General features: G+C 35.2%; 1 protein-coding gene across 3 annotated transcripts in view; it reads left to right on the forward strand.

Moving 5' to 3' along the window:
* Positions 1-17,833, forward strand: part of LOC117180886 (X-linked retinitis pigmentosa GTPase regulator-like) — a 91,445-nt gene that overhangs the window by 60,086 nt on the left and 13,526 nt on the right. For 2 of the 3 annotated variants that reach the window (XR_004468066.1, XM_033373462.1), the window contains exon 10: positions 3,892-4,861. Coding sequence is in view for 2 of the 3 variants with exons in the window: in XM_033373462.1 (XP_033229353.1) it covers positions 3,892-4,861 (970 nt within the window). In the remaining variant the exon portion in view is untranslated. Of the gene's footprint in view, positions 1-3,891; positions 4,862-14,951; positions 15,016-17,833 lie in introns of those variants that run through there. The other variant, XM_033373463.1, reaches the window with a different exon arrangement.

Raw genomic sequence — 17,833 nt, forward strand, 5'->3', positions numbered from 1 at the left:
AAAAGCGACTCCGTTGTCGCTCTTTTCCTCCAACTTCAATCTGTTCGTCTTTACAGCGGAATCAAAACTTGTCTTTTTCTTGCTCCAACTATTTTTCGATCGAACTTTTCCTGGACAATGATATTTGTTCTACTCTTGCTCTAGGTGCCTCAAATGTTCTTTTCTTTTTACTTTATTCCGTCGGGGGCCCCAAACCTGGTTCTAGCTTGTATTTCCTAGTGGCTATAGCGCGATCCCGGCTAGATAACAGTGCTCCCAATTCTGGTATTCTTTCGCACTATACATGATTAGCGTCGACAACAGTATTTGTTACAGTTGTGGACGCGATGCAAACCGAATACATCGGAAGTGATTCGAATTTAGAGACTAATGGAACGACACGCGAGTGTCAATCAGTGTCATGTTTTTGATGTTTTTAATTAAAATACATTTTCGTGATTAGTTTAAACTACTCGTTGATATTTTTTAAATGCAAGGAGAGGGACGTGAATGAGAAGAACATGGTGGATGGTGTTAATGAAGTTTTCCTTTCAGATTTTCCACGTCAAATGCTTCCCTGCAGGACACTCTATGATTAGTTTATACTCAGAAAGAAGTAACAATATGTGAGCTACGCATAAAATGCGTGGTTTCAAATTTGATCAAATTTTATAGCAGAAAAACAAACCTTCCTAAAAACAAAATGGCGCTGAGCGGAATCGATACTAAGCTAGAGTCAAGCCAGGACCAGGCTCGGCGATCGAGTCTGGCGATCAAGCCTGGCGATCGAGCCAGGCCCCGGCCAGATTTAGCGTTTCATTCTAGCTTGATCGAGGCTTGATCGCCAGGCCAGGGCCTAGTTTTTCCAGGCGTGAGCCCGGTCAGGCCCAAGAACATATTTCTACACGGGAGACGTTGAATTCTACAATTTTACATAAGAAACTTTCTAATGTGATTAACTTTAAATATAAATTACTTAATGATTTTAAAAACTGAAATATAGTTTAAGTGTTACAAATTGAACAATAATTTATTCTACAAGACCATTAGTTTTTAAAGAATTAGTTGTTAAACAAGTTGAAACGTCGGATTGAAACTTTATAAACTATTTAACATTTTTAAATTATTTCAAATTAATCCATTTATAATTAAACGCTTTCATTAGATTTCAAATCTGATTCAAATATTGTTTAGTCTAAACTATTCCAATTATAACCCATTCAATTTGAAATTTTGTATTTAAAAGGAAAAAATAATAATTTTCCATTTAAAAACAAAAAATAAAAAATGTTTAATAGTGAACAATATTTAACATTTTATCCCAAATAAGCAACCATAAATGAAACATTCAAGATTAAACAATTCGAAACTTAATTGTTTGAAAAAGAAAGCCTTGAATATTTTAAATATCAGACATTTCAATTTTACAACGCCAACTTTAAAAAACGAAACGACATATAGGTATTTAATTTTTTTCTCGATTGGAGTTGGAAGACAAACTTTTTTTCCATTTTTATTGACTTTAAAATGAGGAATTTTAGTTCTCAGATTTTGTTGAATTCGAAAGTGAACATTTTATGTTTTTAATGTTTTTAGATTTGAAAATGATGAAATTTATGTTTTTCATTTATTTTGAACTGGAAAATGCCCTTTTTACACATTTTTAATGAGTTGGAAGAGATGGGACTTTGCTTATTATTTTATGAATTCGAAAAGGGTAATTTTTTCTTTTTTAAGATTTAATGATTTGGGAGGAATGCAAATTTTGTTATTTTTTCTCAACTGGAAATATAATTCTTTTCAACATTTTTATAGAGTTTAAGAAAAGAATTTTTTATTTTTTTTTCTTCTAAATTTAAATCGGTTAATTTTGGATTTTTAACATGATTATTGAGTTGAAAGTAAAGAATTTTTTTCCAATTTTTGTTAAATTAGAAAACATACGTTTTATATTTTTATAATTTTTATCAAGTTGGAAATGAGATAAATTGGTTTTCAATACTTTCTGAATCGGAAAAGGAATTTTTTTATTTTTAAGATTTTCATACCCGTGTAGGAGTCCAATCAGGGATCCGGCCGAGTCCCAGCCGGATAGCCTCGCTTTAAGCCGGGCGCTGGTCGGGGAATCCGGCCGGGATCCGGCTAAAAACGTCACGGTAAACTGGTCGGATCCCGGTTTCAAACCGGCCAGGATCCGGTCGGGTAATCCGGCCAAAAAGCGGTTAAGAAATGTTCCTTCTGGCGAGAAATCGGTAACTTATTTTGTCTTTTAAGGCTCACTGTAAAGATTACGGTGAACTTTAAAAGTCAAATCAAGTGAACCAATTCTGGCAAGAAAATTGAAGTAGAATTTTATTCCCTGATGATAGAATCTCATAGCAATTTGGAAGTCACGTGGTGATTTAAGGTTAGGAAGGAAGAAAGTAAAAACTCTATACACAAGACTATATTTTAATTTAAAATAATAATTATTCGGGCACTAAGTGGGGGATTCAAACTAATTACTGAAATAAGGTTGATTTTAACTACGAGTCTCGATTTTATTTGCGAACTTCGTAGAGACGACGCGACGTGAGAGCAAGGAGCATTCTCGTTCCAGGTGCGAAACTAAAAATTACTGAGTGTCTTTGCAGATGACAAACACAGCAAACGCTATATATGGCGGTAAATTTGAAATTGTATAGGCTAAACATTGTCTGAATATAGAGAAGTTTATAAAAATTGTATCATTTCTGTTGTTGCACATAGCAGAATCGATAATAGTTAAATTTAAAATGTTAAATTATTCGAAAAAATTTAATGTTTTTTTAAAAAGAATTTTAAAAAGCTCATTTTTGTTTTACTGTTCTAATAAATTTTTGAATTATAATTCACCTAGCATCCATAATTACGTGTTTGATAATATCACGGCTCTTAAAAAATGTGTAATTTCTACAAAAACATTAATCTGACCAGTGCCCAGTCGGTTCCTGACCGTGGGATATAACCAGGGTTAGCCCGACCAGTAACCGGCCGGCCCCAGACTACGTGATTCGAGAAAAATGTAGCCCGGCCGGTTCCCGCCCGGTTCCTGTCCATGAAACCCAGCCAGGGGTAGCCCGGCCGGGATCCGACCAGAAACCTTGTTTTATTAGGGCCAACCGGGGAAATTTCTACACGGGTAGGGTTGGAAAGATGAAATTTTCAAATATTTTTTATCTGAATTGAACGAGGTCATTTGCTTTGATCGTTCTTCTGAGTTCAAGGAGGGAACTTTTTATTTTCATTTTAATTCTGAATTAGAAAGGCCGTTTCCTTCTTCTTTTTAACAGTTTCATTAAGTGGAAGGGGAATACATTTTTTATTTTTAAAATTCAAGTGGAAGGATGGAACTTTTTATTTTCAATTTTGGACTGAATTCAAAAAGGGACATATTTTACTTAAAAAATTGTCATTAATGTGAAGAGTTGAAAGTGACAAATTTCAATTTAGAGCATTGCACATGATAGCGTGGATTTATGTTTTTAACCATGCATTTTTAAACTGTTCAATTAAAAAAACAATTTTGCAACATAATGACATGTTACTGAAAATTGCTGATTTGGACAGATTGTACTTCAGTCGTGATTAATTAAATAAAACATTTTAATTGTCAAGAATTTGAATTTTTTAATTTCAGTGAACCTAAACAATTTTCGCTAGACGGAAAAAACAGGAAGTTTGTTCCTCGTTTAAAATGGCCAACTTGTATTAATTAATACTTAAAAAAAAGTATATTCTAACTCTTTGAAATTATAATTTTATTAGCTATACTGGTCTGGCTTGTTTCGATAACATGAATTCAGATAATCTTTATTACTCGTCGTCACACTAGATTTTAATTTCCAATCTTTTTTATTATCCAATAAAAGCTCGAACTCACCTTTTTTGCAGGACCACTCTTCACAAAAAAAGAACCCCCTGCCCCCTCTAAAGGTGCCAGTAAACAGACTTCCGACAGGAAATCACGTCGAACAAGCTGAGAATGAAAACATGGAAAAATCGGAAAAAACCGATCCAAGCACTGATAAGATAAAAGACCGTGTGGCAATAAATGATCAAGAGGCGATAAACAACACGGCAACGGGTGGGTTCATAGAAAGCAAAGCAAGTCCAATCAATAACGTTGCAATGAAGAATATCGAAAAGCAGGAAAGTCCCAAAAAATTTTCAGACTACCTTCCTAAAGATGATCCACCGGTGGAGAATAAATTAAAAAGTATGGAAAATGATAATGAAGAAAAAGAAATTGATACGAGTGCGCTTGAAGAAATTGATAAAAGTGCCCGTGATGAAATCGATAAAAGTGCCTCTGAAAAATTTGATAAAACTGTCCCTGAAGAAATTCTTATACGTGCCCCTGAAGAAGTTTTGGAAAAAATGGACCCCGCGAAAAACTTGGAGTCTTCCGATCCCAGCGTGATACTCATTGAGAATGAAAAAATTGAGGAAGCTTCTGATGAAGCAACAAGAGCGGAAGTAAGATTAGAAAAACCGATTTCACCTCCGACTACGGACCCTCCGCCAAAGCCTCCTCGACAAAAATCAGGAAGCGCGAGCACTTCCTCTACAACCCCTTCGAGTCCGGTCAAAAATTTTGATTCAGGGGTGATTGTAGAAATCCATGAAAAAATGGAGAATGAATTAAAAGAAGATACTTTTTCTATTAATTCTGTTGATACTCAAAAAACTCGATCGGCGAAATCGAAAAGGAGTGAGGCGGAGGAAATTAATCAGGTGGATGATATTCTAACTGAAGTGGAGCGGAAAAAAGAAAATGGAGAAGAAGGAAGGAAAGAGGATCTAGAAATTATTGATGATGGTGATGACGCTGATGACGTTCAATCTCCAATAACAAGGACGGGTGAGAATTATTATTTTAAATAATAACGTCAGTTAAAAATATTTAAAAACCTGATTGGCTTTTTATTACTTGCATTCCTGCAATCCTCTCTCTACTTTTGTTCTGCACTCCTAAGTTCCTCTTTTTACTTTTTCTGTATTCATTAGACCTATGCATTGTTCGAATCAAACCGGTTTTTCCCCAAAGCGACGTAGCTCACTTAAAGTCGAAGAAAATCCAATTCCAGCGGGGTAGTTCGAAAGTCTTCCTAATCGAATTTCGAAACCTTCAGTTCGAATCGAGAGCAAACCGATCTCACGTGGGCAGTTCGAAAGTCTTTCGAATGGATATTCGACGTGCTAAATTCGAATCGAAGGAAACCGATTCGAATTCGGCAATTCGAAAGTCTCTCGAATCGGCTTTCGAAGCTCTCAATTTTTTTATTTGAATTCCGATTTGAACTGACTATATATATAATTAAAAATTTGTCATAAGGACAACCGCAGGATTTCGCCGAGAGCGGGTGCTATTCTGGAAAATTGCACTCGCTCCCAGCGAAATCGCGGTAAAATTTCAGCCACAACCACGTTTTAAGACCGTGAGATAGGTGGTTACAGTCTGAAAAGGAATCAATACGATGATCCAGCAAAAGCCTCGTGCACCCTTAGAACACGGAGCGACCCAAGGACTACCGCCTTCTGCATTTTCCCCCAAGTTTTTTAGCATATTCTTTACACGCAGGGATACTTTTTAGGCCATTAGCAAGTGAAAGCTTGGCACCTCCAAGAGCGCCGATGATAAGGACGATTAGTTTAACAGAATATTCCGGGTACAATCGTTGCAACTCCCTTATAAGGTCTGGATACCTCTCCTTCTTTTCATTCTCCTTGGTTATGATGTTTTTGTCAGCTTGTGCCGAAAATTCGATAACGAACATGGTTCGCTTCTCGAAGTCAAGAAGAACCATGTCAGGTCTCAACTGAGCAACAGAAACAATTGTCGAGAATATAAAGTTTCAGTATATGCGGCACTTCCCATTCTCGACAATTGACACGATTTCTCTAGGAGCATTTAGAGGAGCGATATTGAGGTTAATGCCGTAAGAGTGACAGATATAGTAATAAAGAACTCTTGGTGCCGCATTGTGCCTTTGAATGTAGGTAGTTCCCGCATGATTTGGAAAACTAGATAGTATGTGAACTAAATGCTCGGGGTGTGCATGGCACGCCCTGCAGCTATCATCGGAAATGCCTTGGTTCAAAATGTGGCGACGGTATGTTAAGATGGATATGACACCGTCTTGGCATGCCAAGATGAAACCCTCCGTACCAGACTTCAATCCGGGCGATTTAAGGAAATCAAACGTTAGCTCACACGACATTGACTGATCCTTCACATTTTTGTGGAAGATACCGTGCATCCTCTTATCAAAGAGCTGTTTACGAAAGTTTTTCTCTTGTACTTTCTTAACCTGGGCTTTCTGGAGTGAGTACTCGATAAAGATAAGATTTTATGCATTTTGCTCATCACTAACACTGAAGTCAAGTCCGAGTGTTTCAGCAGTCTCCTCCGCTGCTTTGTAAAGAAATGCTCCTTTGCCTACTTCTTCGTGATTCCTGACCATTTTAAGAAGAGGGTCTCTTCCATTTGCAACTCTATGTGCTGTAACCAGAATAATCCTGTTGTGAAGACATTCAAGACTCAATATTCCGGGACCCCCTTGACGGCGTGAGATGTACAGTCGTGGAACGGAAGACTTAAGATGCATGCTTTTGTTCATGTGCATAAACTTTCTTGTCCCGATATCAAGGGATCTGAGCTCGTTCTTTGTCCATGGAACTACTCCAAATGAATAGAGTACTACCGGGATGGCAAGCATGTTCGTTACAGATACGTTGTTCCTCGCCGACAGTTTGGAACACCAAATCTGTCGGATGAGACGTTTGTATCTGCTTCGGAGATTATCCTTTATAGATGTCATATCCTGAATGAGGGTCTGTGGCACGCCCAGGTATGTATAAGTCTCTCCAGCGCAAAGGTGTCGTATAGAGCTTCTATCAACGAGCTCAGGATCTTCAGGGATGCTATTAAGTTTTCCTCGGTTCAAATAAACCTTGGCGCATTTGCCTAACCCAAATTCCATTCCCATTTCCTTAGTATATCGCTCGACAATCCCTAGAGCGAGATGTAGTTGCTCTCTGTTTTTAGCATAGATGTTAAGATCGTCCATGTAAAATACATGAGTGACCTTGTACTTTCGATCTGCGGGTTTGCCGCACAAGCACCCGTCGGAATGGCGCAGTGCTAGAGATAGTGGCAATAATGTAAGGCAAGAGATGAGTGGGCTCATGGTGTCGCCCTGAAAGACACCTCTCTGAAATGTGACCTTGTTAGTTGTCACACGATTTTTTCCAGATGAGATACTAAATCTTGTTTTCTAAAGCGGCATCAATCTCTCTATGCACCGAATAATTTGCGGATGAACCTTTAAGATTTCCAAAAGACAGATGATAAGTTTATGGGAGGTCGAATCGAAAGCTTTCCGATAATCAATCCAGGCCATCGATAGGTCACGCTGGTAGAATTCTGTATTTTTAGAGACACATCTATCGATGAGCAGGTTCTCCCGACATCCGGCTACGCCTTTCTTTGAGCCTCGTTGTTCATACATTTCTTGCCACACAGGTTCAATTGCCCGAACAATCCTATCATTTAGGATAGCTGTGAATATCTTATAAAATGTGTTCAGACAAGTTATTGGCCTGTAATTCTTCGGGTCAGTTAAGTTGCCTATTTTCGGCAGGAGTATTGTGCACCCTTTCACCAACCACTCCGGAATCGGCTCTGCCGACTTCAAATATGAGGTGAAAATACGGGCCAAATGCTAATGGGTTGAAGAAAACTTTTTCCACCAGAAGGTTTTGATACAATCTGGTCCCGACGCGGAATTGTTCTTCATCCCTCTTAATACTTTTATCACCTCCTCGGTAGTGATGGGTGGGCATTCTTTATCAGGTGTTATGAGGGCAAGACATAACTCCTTGAAGCTATTTATATTTTCTGAGTCTTCGTCCAGTCTATGCTGAACTTCGTAGACTTCTCTCCAAAATACTTCGACCTCCTCTGGTTAGGGTGGGTGTTCGACAGTAACCGGAGGGTCTTGGAAGAGTCGAGATGGGTCAGAGAGAAACTGTTCATTTTCTCTGGCCATTTTGAATTTTGAACCAAGACATTCCCGATGATAGCTGCAGGGCGTGTCACGCACACCCCGAGCATTTAGTTCACATACTATCTAGTTTTCTAACTCATGCGGGAACTACCTGCATCCAAAGGCACAATGCGGCACTAAGAGTGCTTTATTACTATCTCTGTCACTCTGACGGCATTAACCTTAATGTCGCTCCTCTATATGTTCCTAGGCTAATCGAGTCAATTGTCGAGAATGGGAAGTGCCGCATATACTGGAACTTTATATTCTCGACAATTGTTTCTGTTGCACACTCGAGGCAAGACATGGTTCTTCTTGACTTTGAGAAGCGAACCATGTCCGTTATCGAATTTTCGGCACCAGCTGACAAAAACATCATCGCCAAGGAGAATAATGAAAGATAGATATAGAGACCTTATAAGGGAGCTGCAACGATTGTACCCGGAATATTCTGTTAAACTAATTGTCCTTATCATCGGCGCTGTTGGAGGTGCCAAGCTTTCACTCATTAATAGCCTGAAAAGCATCCCTGCTTGTCAACAATATGCCAAAATACTTGCGGGAAAAATGCAGAAGGCGGTGGTTCTTGGGTCGCTCCGTGTTCTCAGGGTGTACGAAACGTTTGCCGGATCGTCGTATAGTACCCGCTCCCGGCGAAATCCTGCGGTTGTCCTTATGACAAATTTTTAATATATATATATATATATATACTTATATGGGTGGTTAACAAAAACTTGTTTTTATTTTTCGGTGGTCGGATAGTGAAGGTTTGTTTCGTCGGAGGAGAAAACACTCCTAGTTTTTTCAGATATAAAAAAACTGTTCAGAAGTTAAAAGAATTAAATTTACCTAAAAAGTGAAATTTCAGTATTTCCGAATTCTTGTCTGATTGGACAATCATTATTTGGTAATGGTAAAAATAAAAAAGTAGGATTTATTTCTCCTTATAATCAATATCAAACCTTGAAATGAGAATGTCAACTGTTTGTGTAGATATAAAAAGAGAAAAGGAAGCTTGCATTCTGATTTTAATTTAAACTTCACAAATACATTAGCCTTAAGGGTTCAAAAAATATAAGTTTTCAAAACTTAAAGTTCTTAAGAAGAAGTACTAGCGTATTGGCGAGCGGTACTGGAGCAATACTGCACATGACTACTGGGGTTATGTGCTGGCCGAATATTATTTATCATCACAAAAGTGTAAATTTCAAACTTTTTATTTGATTTGAAGAAAAAAGGTGTACAAAAAATAAATAGTAATTAATTGCGAGTATTTTGTCTGTAAATTTTAATGGCCCTGTTTAGAATGAATACATGTATTAGATTTTGAAACATTATATTATTAATAAAATTTCTAAAGCTACAGGGTTTCGAACATACATCTATGCATGAATCTATCACCTTGCAGTGAATAATTTTCTCATTATCATACATCATATAGATGTATAATAAATTGACTCTTAACGGGGATATAAATGAAATAATTTTTAATAAATAATTCAAATCGATTCCAATTTTTAGGGGTTTGGAGTCCCGGGGTGATATCCTTATAAGTTTCGGTCTGTTATTCGTCCGTCCGTCCGTAAGTCAAACAAAAGGCCATAAGCGCCAACGTTTGGCAAAACAAAAAAACATAAGCGCCAGCATTTAAAATTTGTATCGGCGGCACTTAGAAATCTTATAGCGTAGCGGGACCATTTTTTTAATGACAATTTTTTTTAACTTTCGTGTAACGTTTTGATTGTAAGGTTTTTTATACTGCTTTGAAACAGTTAAGAATTACATCACATACATTTTATTAGAATATTTACAATTTATCATGAAGATATAACTTCAGTTTTTTTTCTTAGAAAAAAGCAGAACAGTTTTTTTCGCAATAACTTTATTTATGGTTATCCAAAATTTTAGAACACATAAAACATATTTTCAAACATATTTTTTTATTTTTTCCAATATTCATGCAGTCGGCATAGTACTACCTTGATCGTGAAGTCAATCGTCCGTTAGTACTGGGCGAATTTCTGATTCTCTGTGTTGATGACCAGTACTGGGCCAGTACTGCGCCAGCGATAAACTCTGGCGGACTTCTAAATTTTCCATTAGGGTAGCGACTTTTTTTAAAGAATATGTGTTTTATGCGTCTAACATGGGAAAAATAATGTGAACCTTGAGGAACCTTGAGAAAAGCAAACAAAATTTGTTTATTAACTCCCTAGCCTAGGGTGAACATTAAAGTAATTTATTATATTAGTTTTATTACATAAAATGTAGAATTGAAAATTTAAAAAAAGAAAAACTCCGCTTATAAATTTCTAGACACAAAATTAAGAGAACTGTTCATAAATTTGAGTTTAAACTTAGAAAAGGGAAAACTGACTTTTATACTACTATAAATGACCAGAATTTCTTTACACTTTAATATAATATATAATTCAAGTGGGCACACACGTTAAAGAACATCTTTAGAACGGCTTAAGAATATCCTAAGTCAGTCCATATAACGATCCATAAACATACAATGTTCCAGAGATGTTTGAAAGACGTATTTCGAACATAAAACGTTTTTAGAACATTATTTGGTCTGACTTACGACAGTGTTTTAAACGTTCAAATGACGCCTTTTGACTTATACGTCCAAGAAACGTTTTTAGGACGTTCCAATTACGTTATAAAATTTTGTGCCCACTGGGATGTTATAGTTCAATAGATTCGTTTCGAATCAACGACTTTTTTTCTTCCTTCCAATTAAAAAATCTGTAAAATATTATGAATGACTTAGGACGTCTTTAAATGTCCTGGGACATTCTTGGACATTGGCGTCTAAGTGCCAGGGTATTTATAAAGACAAGTTTACGACGTCCTAAAGACGTTCTGTGTCTGGCCTAAAGTTGTCCCAAAGATGTCCGCAGGGCTGGTCCCAAAGAAGCCCCAAAAAGACCTATAAGAGACATGATTTTTTTTTCACGCTAAAAAGTGAAGACCAGCCTGTGGGCAACAGGACATCAAAAGGACGTCCTAAAAACGTCTTTATATGTCCTACGGCATTGTGAGTATAATGTGAGCCATTAGGGGTATGAAATTCAATGTCGAAACAGAATAATATTGTGGGATTTTAAAAAGCAAGATTTTTTTCTACCTACTATTTTCATATCGTGCGTTGCTTGGCTTAAAACCCCTACTGAAAATTCCTACATAGGTTCCTATATAGGAACCTACATAGGATCCTACCTAGGAACCTATATGTTTCACATATAGGTGCCACCTATAGAAACAGACAAAGGATCCTATAAAGGACCCTATATAGGATCCTGCATATGTTTCTGTATGGGACCATATCCAGGTGCACAGTACTATTCTATGGCAGCTACGGCTGCGCAGAATTTTTTTGGTTCTTCAGGAGCTTCTAGGGACTTACGTACCATTAGGTACCATAAGGTACCATTAGTTAGGTATGATCCGTTAGGTATCATTAGGTACCATATTAGGGAATGCCCTACACAGGCACCTATATAGGATTCTATGTTTTTTACCATAGACGGCTCCTATAGGTGAAACATATAGGATCCTATGTAGGATCCTATATAGGAAATTAAATAGGAATTTTCAGTAGGGACAATTTTGATTTTATTGAAAAAAGTCATATGAATAAATTGTTCGTGTTTCAAAGTACTGTGGACAACCGTAAATAGAATTTCCAAATACGGAAAAAACATGGTTTCGACAATTTTGAAAATGTGCTCAGTCATTGAGTTTTCATAAAAAAATAGCTGGTTAACGAACTCGTTCTTTTTTTTTGGCCCTGAAAAAGTGTGCCAAAGCATAATACATTCTAATCAATCTTTCGAAAGTTATCGTGCCTACAGAATACTACAGACTATAGTCAGAGAAACATACAGACAGCTTCATAAAAATAGTTTTTTCTGATTCAGGGAGTCATATCAATACAATAATTTTGACACCCCCATTTAAAGTTCGTTTAGGCACACCGTGTTCGTTTATAAGATTCTAAGGACATCCGTAGGTTGTCCTCAGGTCATCCTTGATAACATCCTGAGGACGTCCGTCGGTTGTCCTCGGGACGCCCTTGATAACATCCTAAGGACGTTCGTAGGATTAGGATATATGAATATCCGTACAGAAAATTATTGAATTTTGAAAAAAGTGCTCTTAAAAATTTTCAAAATGCTATCACTTTTTGAATTTTTATCCAAAATGGCTGTCTAACGAACTTGACCTTCATTTTAAGATAGAAAAAGAATTTACCAAAGGAGATCCAATCAGTCAATTCTTTCGAAAGTTATCGTGCTAACAAAAAAAACCATTCACGGACTGACAGACAGACACATTCGTAAAAACCTGTTTTTCGGATTCAGGGGGTCTTAAAACGTGGACATTTGACAAAAACAGTGATGGCGAGTACAGTCATGGCTACTGTGCGGCCTGGCAGCAACGAGCAACACTGACGAAAAGTCGTTGTGCGACTAGGATGAGATGCGCAAACTGAAATTCGCCGGCGTGCGCGCGCATTCCTTAAAAGTACTTTATTAAAGAAATATGATTCTTTTAATTTAGCAGAATTTCCTAATTCAAATCGTAATTTATCCTGTATGTTATAGTTTTTCAGATAATCCTAGTGAGAAACTCATCATTGTCCTAAAAAAGACCACTTTACCGATTTTAGGGTTGTGATATTTTATATTTCACACGTGACCATTGTACTTAAACTTTGAACGGAAATCACATAGGATGTCTTCATGATGTCTTTATGATGACTTTATGATATCTCCGTGTAATTTATATTTTTATGATGAAACAGTTTTTCCACATTTAAAACAGTTTCCGGCTTACTTTAGAGGATGTTTTTAGTGTCGTTCACATTTTCATAATAAAACTTAGAGAAATCTCATAGCTGAAATATTTCTAAGTTGAACTTTAAAAAATAAATCTTAAAAATAAAGTCTCAATCAGTTTTTTGTAATCTTTCAGAGCATTTAAGCATTTAAGTCTTGTGAACCTGGTTCAAAAGATTGGCTCGATAATGAGTACTATCTCTTTTATAATTTCTAAGTTTCGCCTAAAGGCAGACTCTAATTCCAGATATTTCATTCTAAGCAGCATATGGCAAATGGAAGTTTTTATCTGCTGTAAATGTTTGAGTATACAGAACTCCATGATCCAGAATTTACTATCCTGTATCCATGAATTTTTATATGTTTTGATTACATTAATTCTTATATACAATATAAATGTTTCAACGAATATGGTACATATTCTATGAAATTAAAAGTTATTATACCTTGGGGTTCACATAGAATATTTCTTCTCTCTTAATGTTTCCATTTGAGAAAGCTGAATCAAGAAACTGTCTTGCGAAATCGTTTAAGTAAAACATACTATTAATTGCGACATACTAAAACATGAATAATTTAACTTTTGAATCTAAATCCATCTTTAAATGAGGATGTTCTGATTATAAGTAGCAGAATGGATATTAATTTTTTTTAGTCTGATGGGCATTATCATCTTCTTTGTTTATCTAGCAAAAATTGTTGGTTGAGCCAACTATTTAGTTAGTAAGATACTGCTATTTTATATGCTGTTACAACAATTACATTTGTTATCGCGACTACCCAGTGGGCAAAAAATTAAGGATGTCCTAGAGACGTCTTTGAGACATCCCTAAGACGTCTTTTATAACATGTCTTTGGTTCATCCTAGGGATGCTCTTAAAACGTCTTATGTCAGTACAAAAGATAACGTTCATGTCTTTAAGACGTCTTTAGGTCATCTTTACGACATTGGACGTCTTAGAGACGTTGATTGGCCTGGCATAGAATGTCCTAGGAACGTCTTAAGGACGCTCTTATAATTTCCATGGTCTTGTGCCCACTGGGTACCAGAAACTAAGTAAATATTTGTCCCATCTAACAAAATAGCAGTACCATATCTTACAAACTGAATAGTTGGCCCAACTTACCATTTTTTCAGTGCATCAATCGAAGAAGAAGTTAAAAAAAGTTTCCAATTAAAGAAATTGTGGCTTATATGAGGAGCATACCCCTTTAGAAAATATTTTTTGTTTTTGAGAGACAAAATCTCCTCCCTTTATTTTACATTTGAGGGAATGATAGCAAAAGCACAGTAAAAAAGTCGGCGGAGCATAATATATTATAATATAACAATATAATAGAATGATAGATTAAAATATAATTGATCGTATTGTTATATCGTTATATTGACCAATTTTATATCAAATCATCTGAAGAATTTCTGCTAGTCAGGAGACTTTCTACCTCAGGAGACTGGAAGAGTGAAAATTTTGTTCTAGTTTTTAATATTGACAAATTTGGTGAATTTGATGCTATTAAGGTTTTTTAAAAATTTTTTTCGTAATGAGGGGCAGTTTCGAAAAAATATTTATTTAAAAAAAATGTCATAAACTTCTTAGATATAAAAAAATTTGCAAACAGTATTTTTGCAAGAAAGTCAACTTTCTATTTTCTTGAAATTTTTCATAGATACCTGACAATGCCCTTTACAATCACTGCAAATGTCGAAGTGGAATCAACTTATACCACATTCGTTTATCCTGTACTGGTGTACTCCAAGAGCACTCCGATCGCTCATACTTACTTCTTCTTACTTCTTCATTTTGACTACAACCTGCTTCGATGCAGATCGGAGTGCACCAGTGCAAGATAACCAAATACACGCTATTAGTTATCGAAGCAAGAATTTGTTTTCTTAAATATCTTGAAAGTTTTGTCTGGTCCATGTTTGGCGCTGATAAGCTAGCCAAGAACAAAAAATCTGATTTCGATCAGTAATTTTTGTTTTGCTTGACATTTCGAAAAAGTTGCAGGATGTCTATAATGCTTATAGTGAAAAATTATTTTTTTCCAGCCCATTAAAAAATATAAGCTTTCTTCTCAAGCAATTGGAATTTACTACTTGGCCCTCGGCGTGCAGACGTCTTGTCAGCTGATGTTACAACTTGAAGTACTAGATCAAGTGTCACAAACTGTTAGCCAGCCAATAACTCGCGGCTGATTAGCTCATAACTAACAGCTAAATAGACGGTCTAGTCTGGGGCTAGACCGAAAAAACGTTACAATTTTATCCAGTCCCAGGCCAGACTGCCTGGTTAGTGCCAAGACTGGAAACCAAAGGGTCTAGGCCAGGCCAACTTCAGAATATTTTTCCAAACGGGTAAGAATAATTAAAAGAAAAACATTTTTATTCTGCTTATGCTATCACCCCCTCTATTTTCAAGATTAAACAAAATATTTTGTAATTTTCTAGGCAAAATTTACACCTACGGTACTTAATATGTCACTCAGACTTGCATCTTTTTTCGCTTTAATCATTGACGTTAAAACGTCTTGCACGCAATATATAATAGTGCAACTGTTACTGGATGCGTTTTTAAATAACATTGATTCACCGCTAAATGTCGTGGTAATGTACATTTTGTTCGTTTCCGCGTACTCTGAATACAAAATAATAAAATTAATAGTTTAATGAAGGGATTAGGTTTGCAAGAAATGTTTTATGAATGTTGTTTAAATTAGTTTGATTTACATTACCTATTGGATATAGTCGGTAATATGAGTTATGTATGCACGAATGTCATCAAGTTCACCAACAGATTGTTTGACTTCTATCATGTATACCTTTTTCGTGTGTGATTGATCCATCACAAGCATATTAATACTAAAGTAAGAATTTTTTTCTCGCGATTTCCAGTTGTCAACACTAAAAGCAAAACATCGCATGTTCTTGAGATTTGTTTTTATATCGTTAGAAATAAACTCTTTTGTTATATCGTAGGAATCAAAAATTGTCTGATAAGTTATAGCGGGCGCAGAGGTCGTACCTTATTCCTTTTTGCTCGTGAACATAGGTAAAAAATTAAACTTTTGATAATTACACAACAATTATACATTTTTCATTCAAGATAATAAAATATATTTCTGTAAAATCTTACAGAAAATGTAGTATCGGCGAAGTCCAACGAATTTAGCCACATCTTTGATTTAGAATTTTTATGGTAAAATCAAAATTTTAGTTGAATAATACGGTACCATTTAATTAAATTGAAAAATAAATCAATTTAATTAATTATTAGCAAAATATCTTCAGACAAATTAATTAAATTTTTTATATTTTCAAAATTGGTACTTATTCAATTTGGAAGAATTAGAATTTAGAACTTGAATTATTATCTTAAAAATCATTAAAATTTAGAAATTTTGATTCATACATCTTTAAAATTGAAAAGTTTGTACTTTTTCAAATTCAATGTTGAAAACTATGCAAATTTCACCATTAAAACAGTTTCAATTCTAATGATACAAAATAAAAAATTTTTTAATTTGGAAAATGCACTTTTATTTATACATTTATAATATTGTAGAGTGTTTAATTGTGAGTATTTAAAATGTAATTATTTTAAAAAATAATCGAAACTGCATGATAAATTGCACATATTAAAAAATTAAAGTATCTTCAAATGCAAGTCTTGAATCAAGACTTATTTCAAAAAGAGATATTCAAAATTTTCTCAAGTTATGTGTGTTATTCACATTTTCATATGCATCAATTTCATGCAATATAATAATTAAATCCTGTAAAGCGTGTTAGCTTGCATATTCGATTTAATTCCTGAAATTTTAACCTAATTTAATTTCAGATATTTTATATAAACTTAATTTTCAGGTTTTTAATGCGCAATTTTAATGGCTTGAATATTTTACATCCAAAAGATTTAAGAAATTAGACGATGCAAAGATTAAAAATATTAAAAATTAAATAATTAAGGGGTTTAAGGGTTATCACATTTTTAATAAAACTATTCGTTGCTTTAATTAACTTCTCATAAATTTAAAAACCCGCTCATCAATTTATTGTCACAATAAAAAATTTTGCTGAAACCGGTCCTAGATATTTTTTTCACGGCCATGACTTACTCGTATTTCAACTTTATAGTCGAGATTTTTTTCCGGTATCCTATCTGTTGGGTTAGCCGCGAGTCTTACGTCGTTAGCGGTAGAACGCGTAAAAAGTCAGTTACGTGGTGGGAAACCCGTCGCAGCGTTCCCGATTTTTAATAGCGTTAATATTGTTAAAAGCGTCAGAGTATCCTATATAATGTATTGTGATTTAATGTGTGTACATGTAGGGGTAGGTGTCGTGAGTGTATTTGCGACGAAATTTTATTCTGATTCTGTTGATTGCGTATAAGTTTTTTTTTATTCACAGAAGCTTACGGTTTACCAAACTGGCAGTTAAAGTTTCTCGAGCGTCAGTGATTCCCTCGTGATTTTCCTGTAAGCCCTCTTATATTTTCCACCGAGTCCTCGACCGCGTTTCACCCAACTGTTCATTAATCTTTATCTAACATTTCATATATTTTACAATTACGTCCATTAAAATGTTAACTACCAAGTACTGTATTAATTAAAGTACAGTTTGATAGACATTAGGATTAATTTGCACACTTTCATTTTTGTGAAGGAGGTATTATCGAATTTCGTTTTATCGAACTAGAAATGAAACTTTATCAAAGTGTCCATATGTCTCGAGTTTACTCAACTGAGTTTGGTAAAGTTTCACGAAATATTTTTCTCCATGTGAGATTATATTTTCCCAGCACTTTTTAAATCTTCAAGTATCACATAATAAGAATTAAGATGTAAAGATTACATTAACTAAATATATATATATATGAACTTTATCTAAAACTTCTAAAACTTAAAGAAATACAAATTTAAGTTGCAATATTT

The sequence above is a fragment of the Belonocnema kinseyi genome, chromosome 9, assembly GCF_010883055.1.
Source record: "Belonocnema kinseyi isolate 2016_QV_RU_SX_M_011 chromosome 9, B_treatae_v1, whole genome shotgun sequence".
Lineage (NCBI taxonomy): Eukaryota > Metazoa > Arthropoda > Insecta > Hymenoptera > Cynipidae > Belonocnema > Belonocnema kinseyi.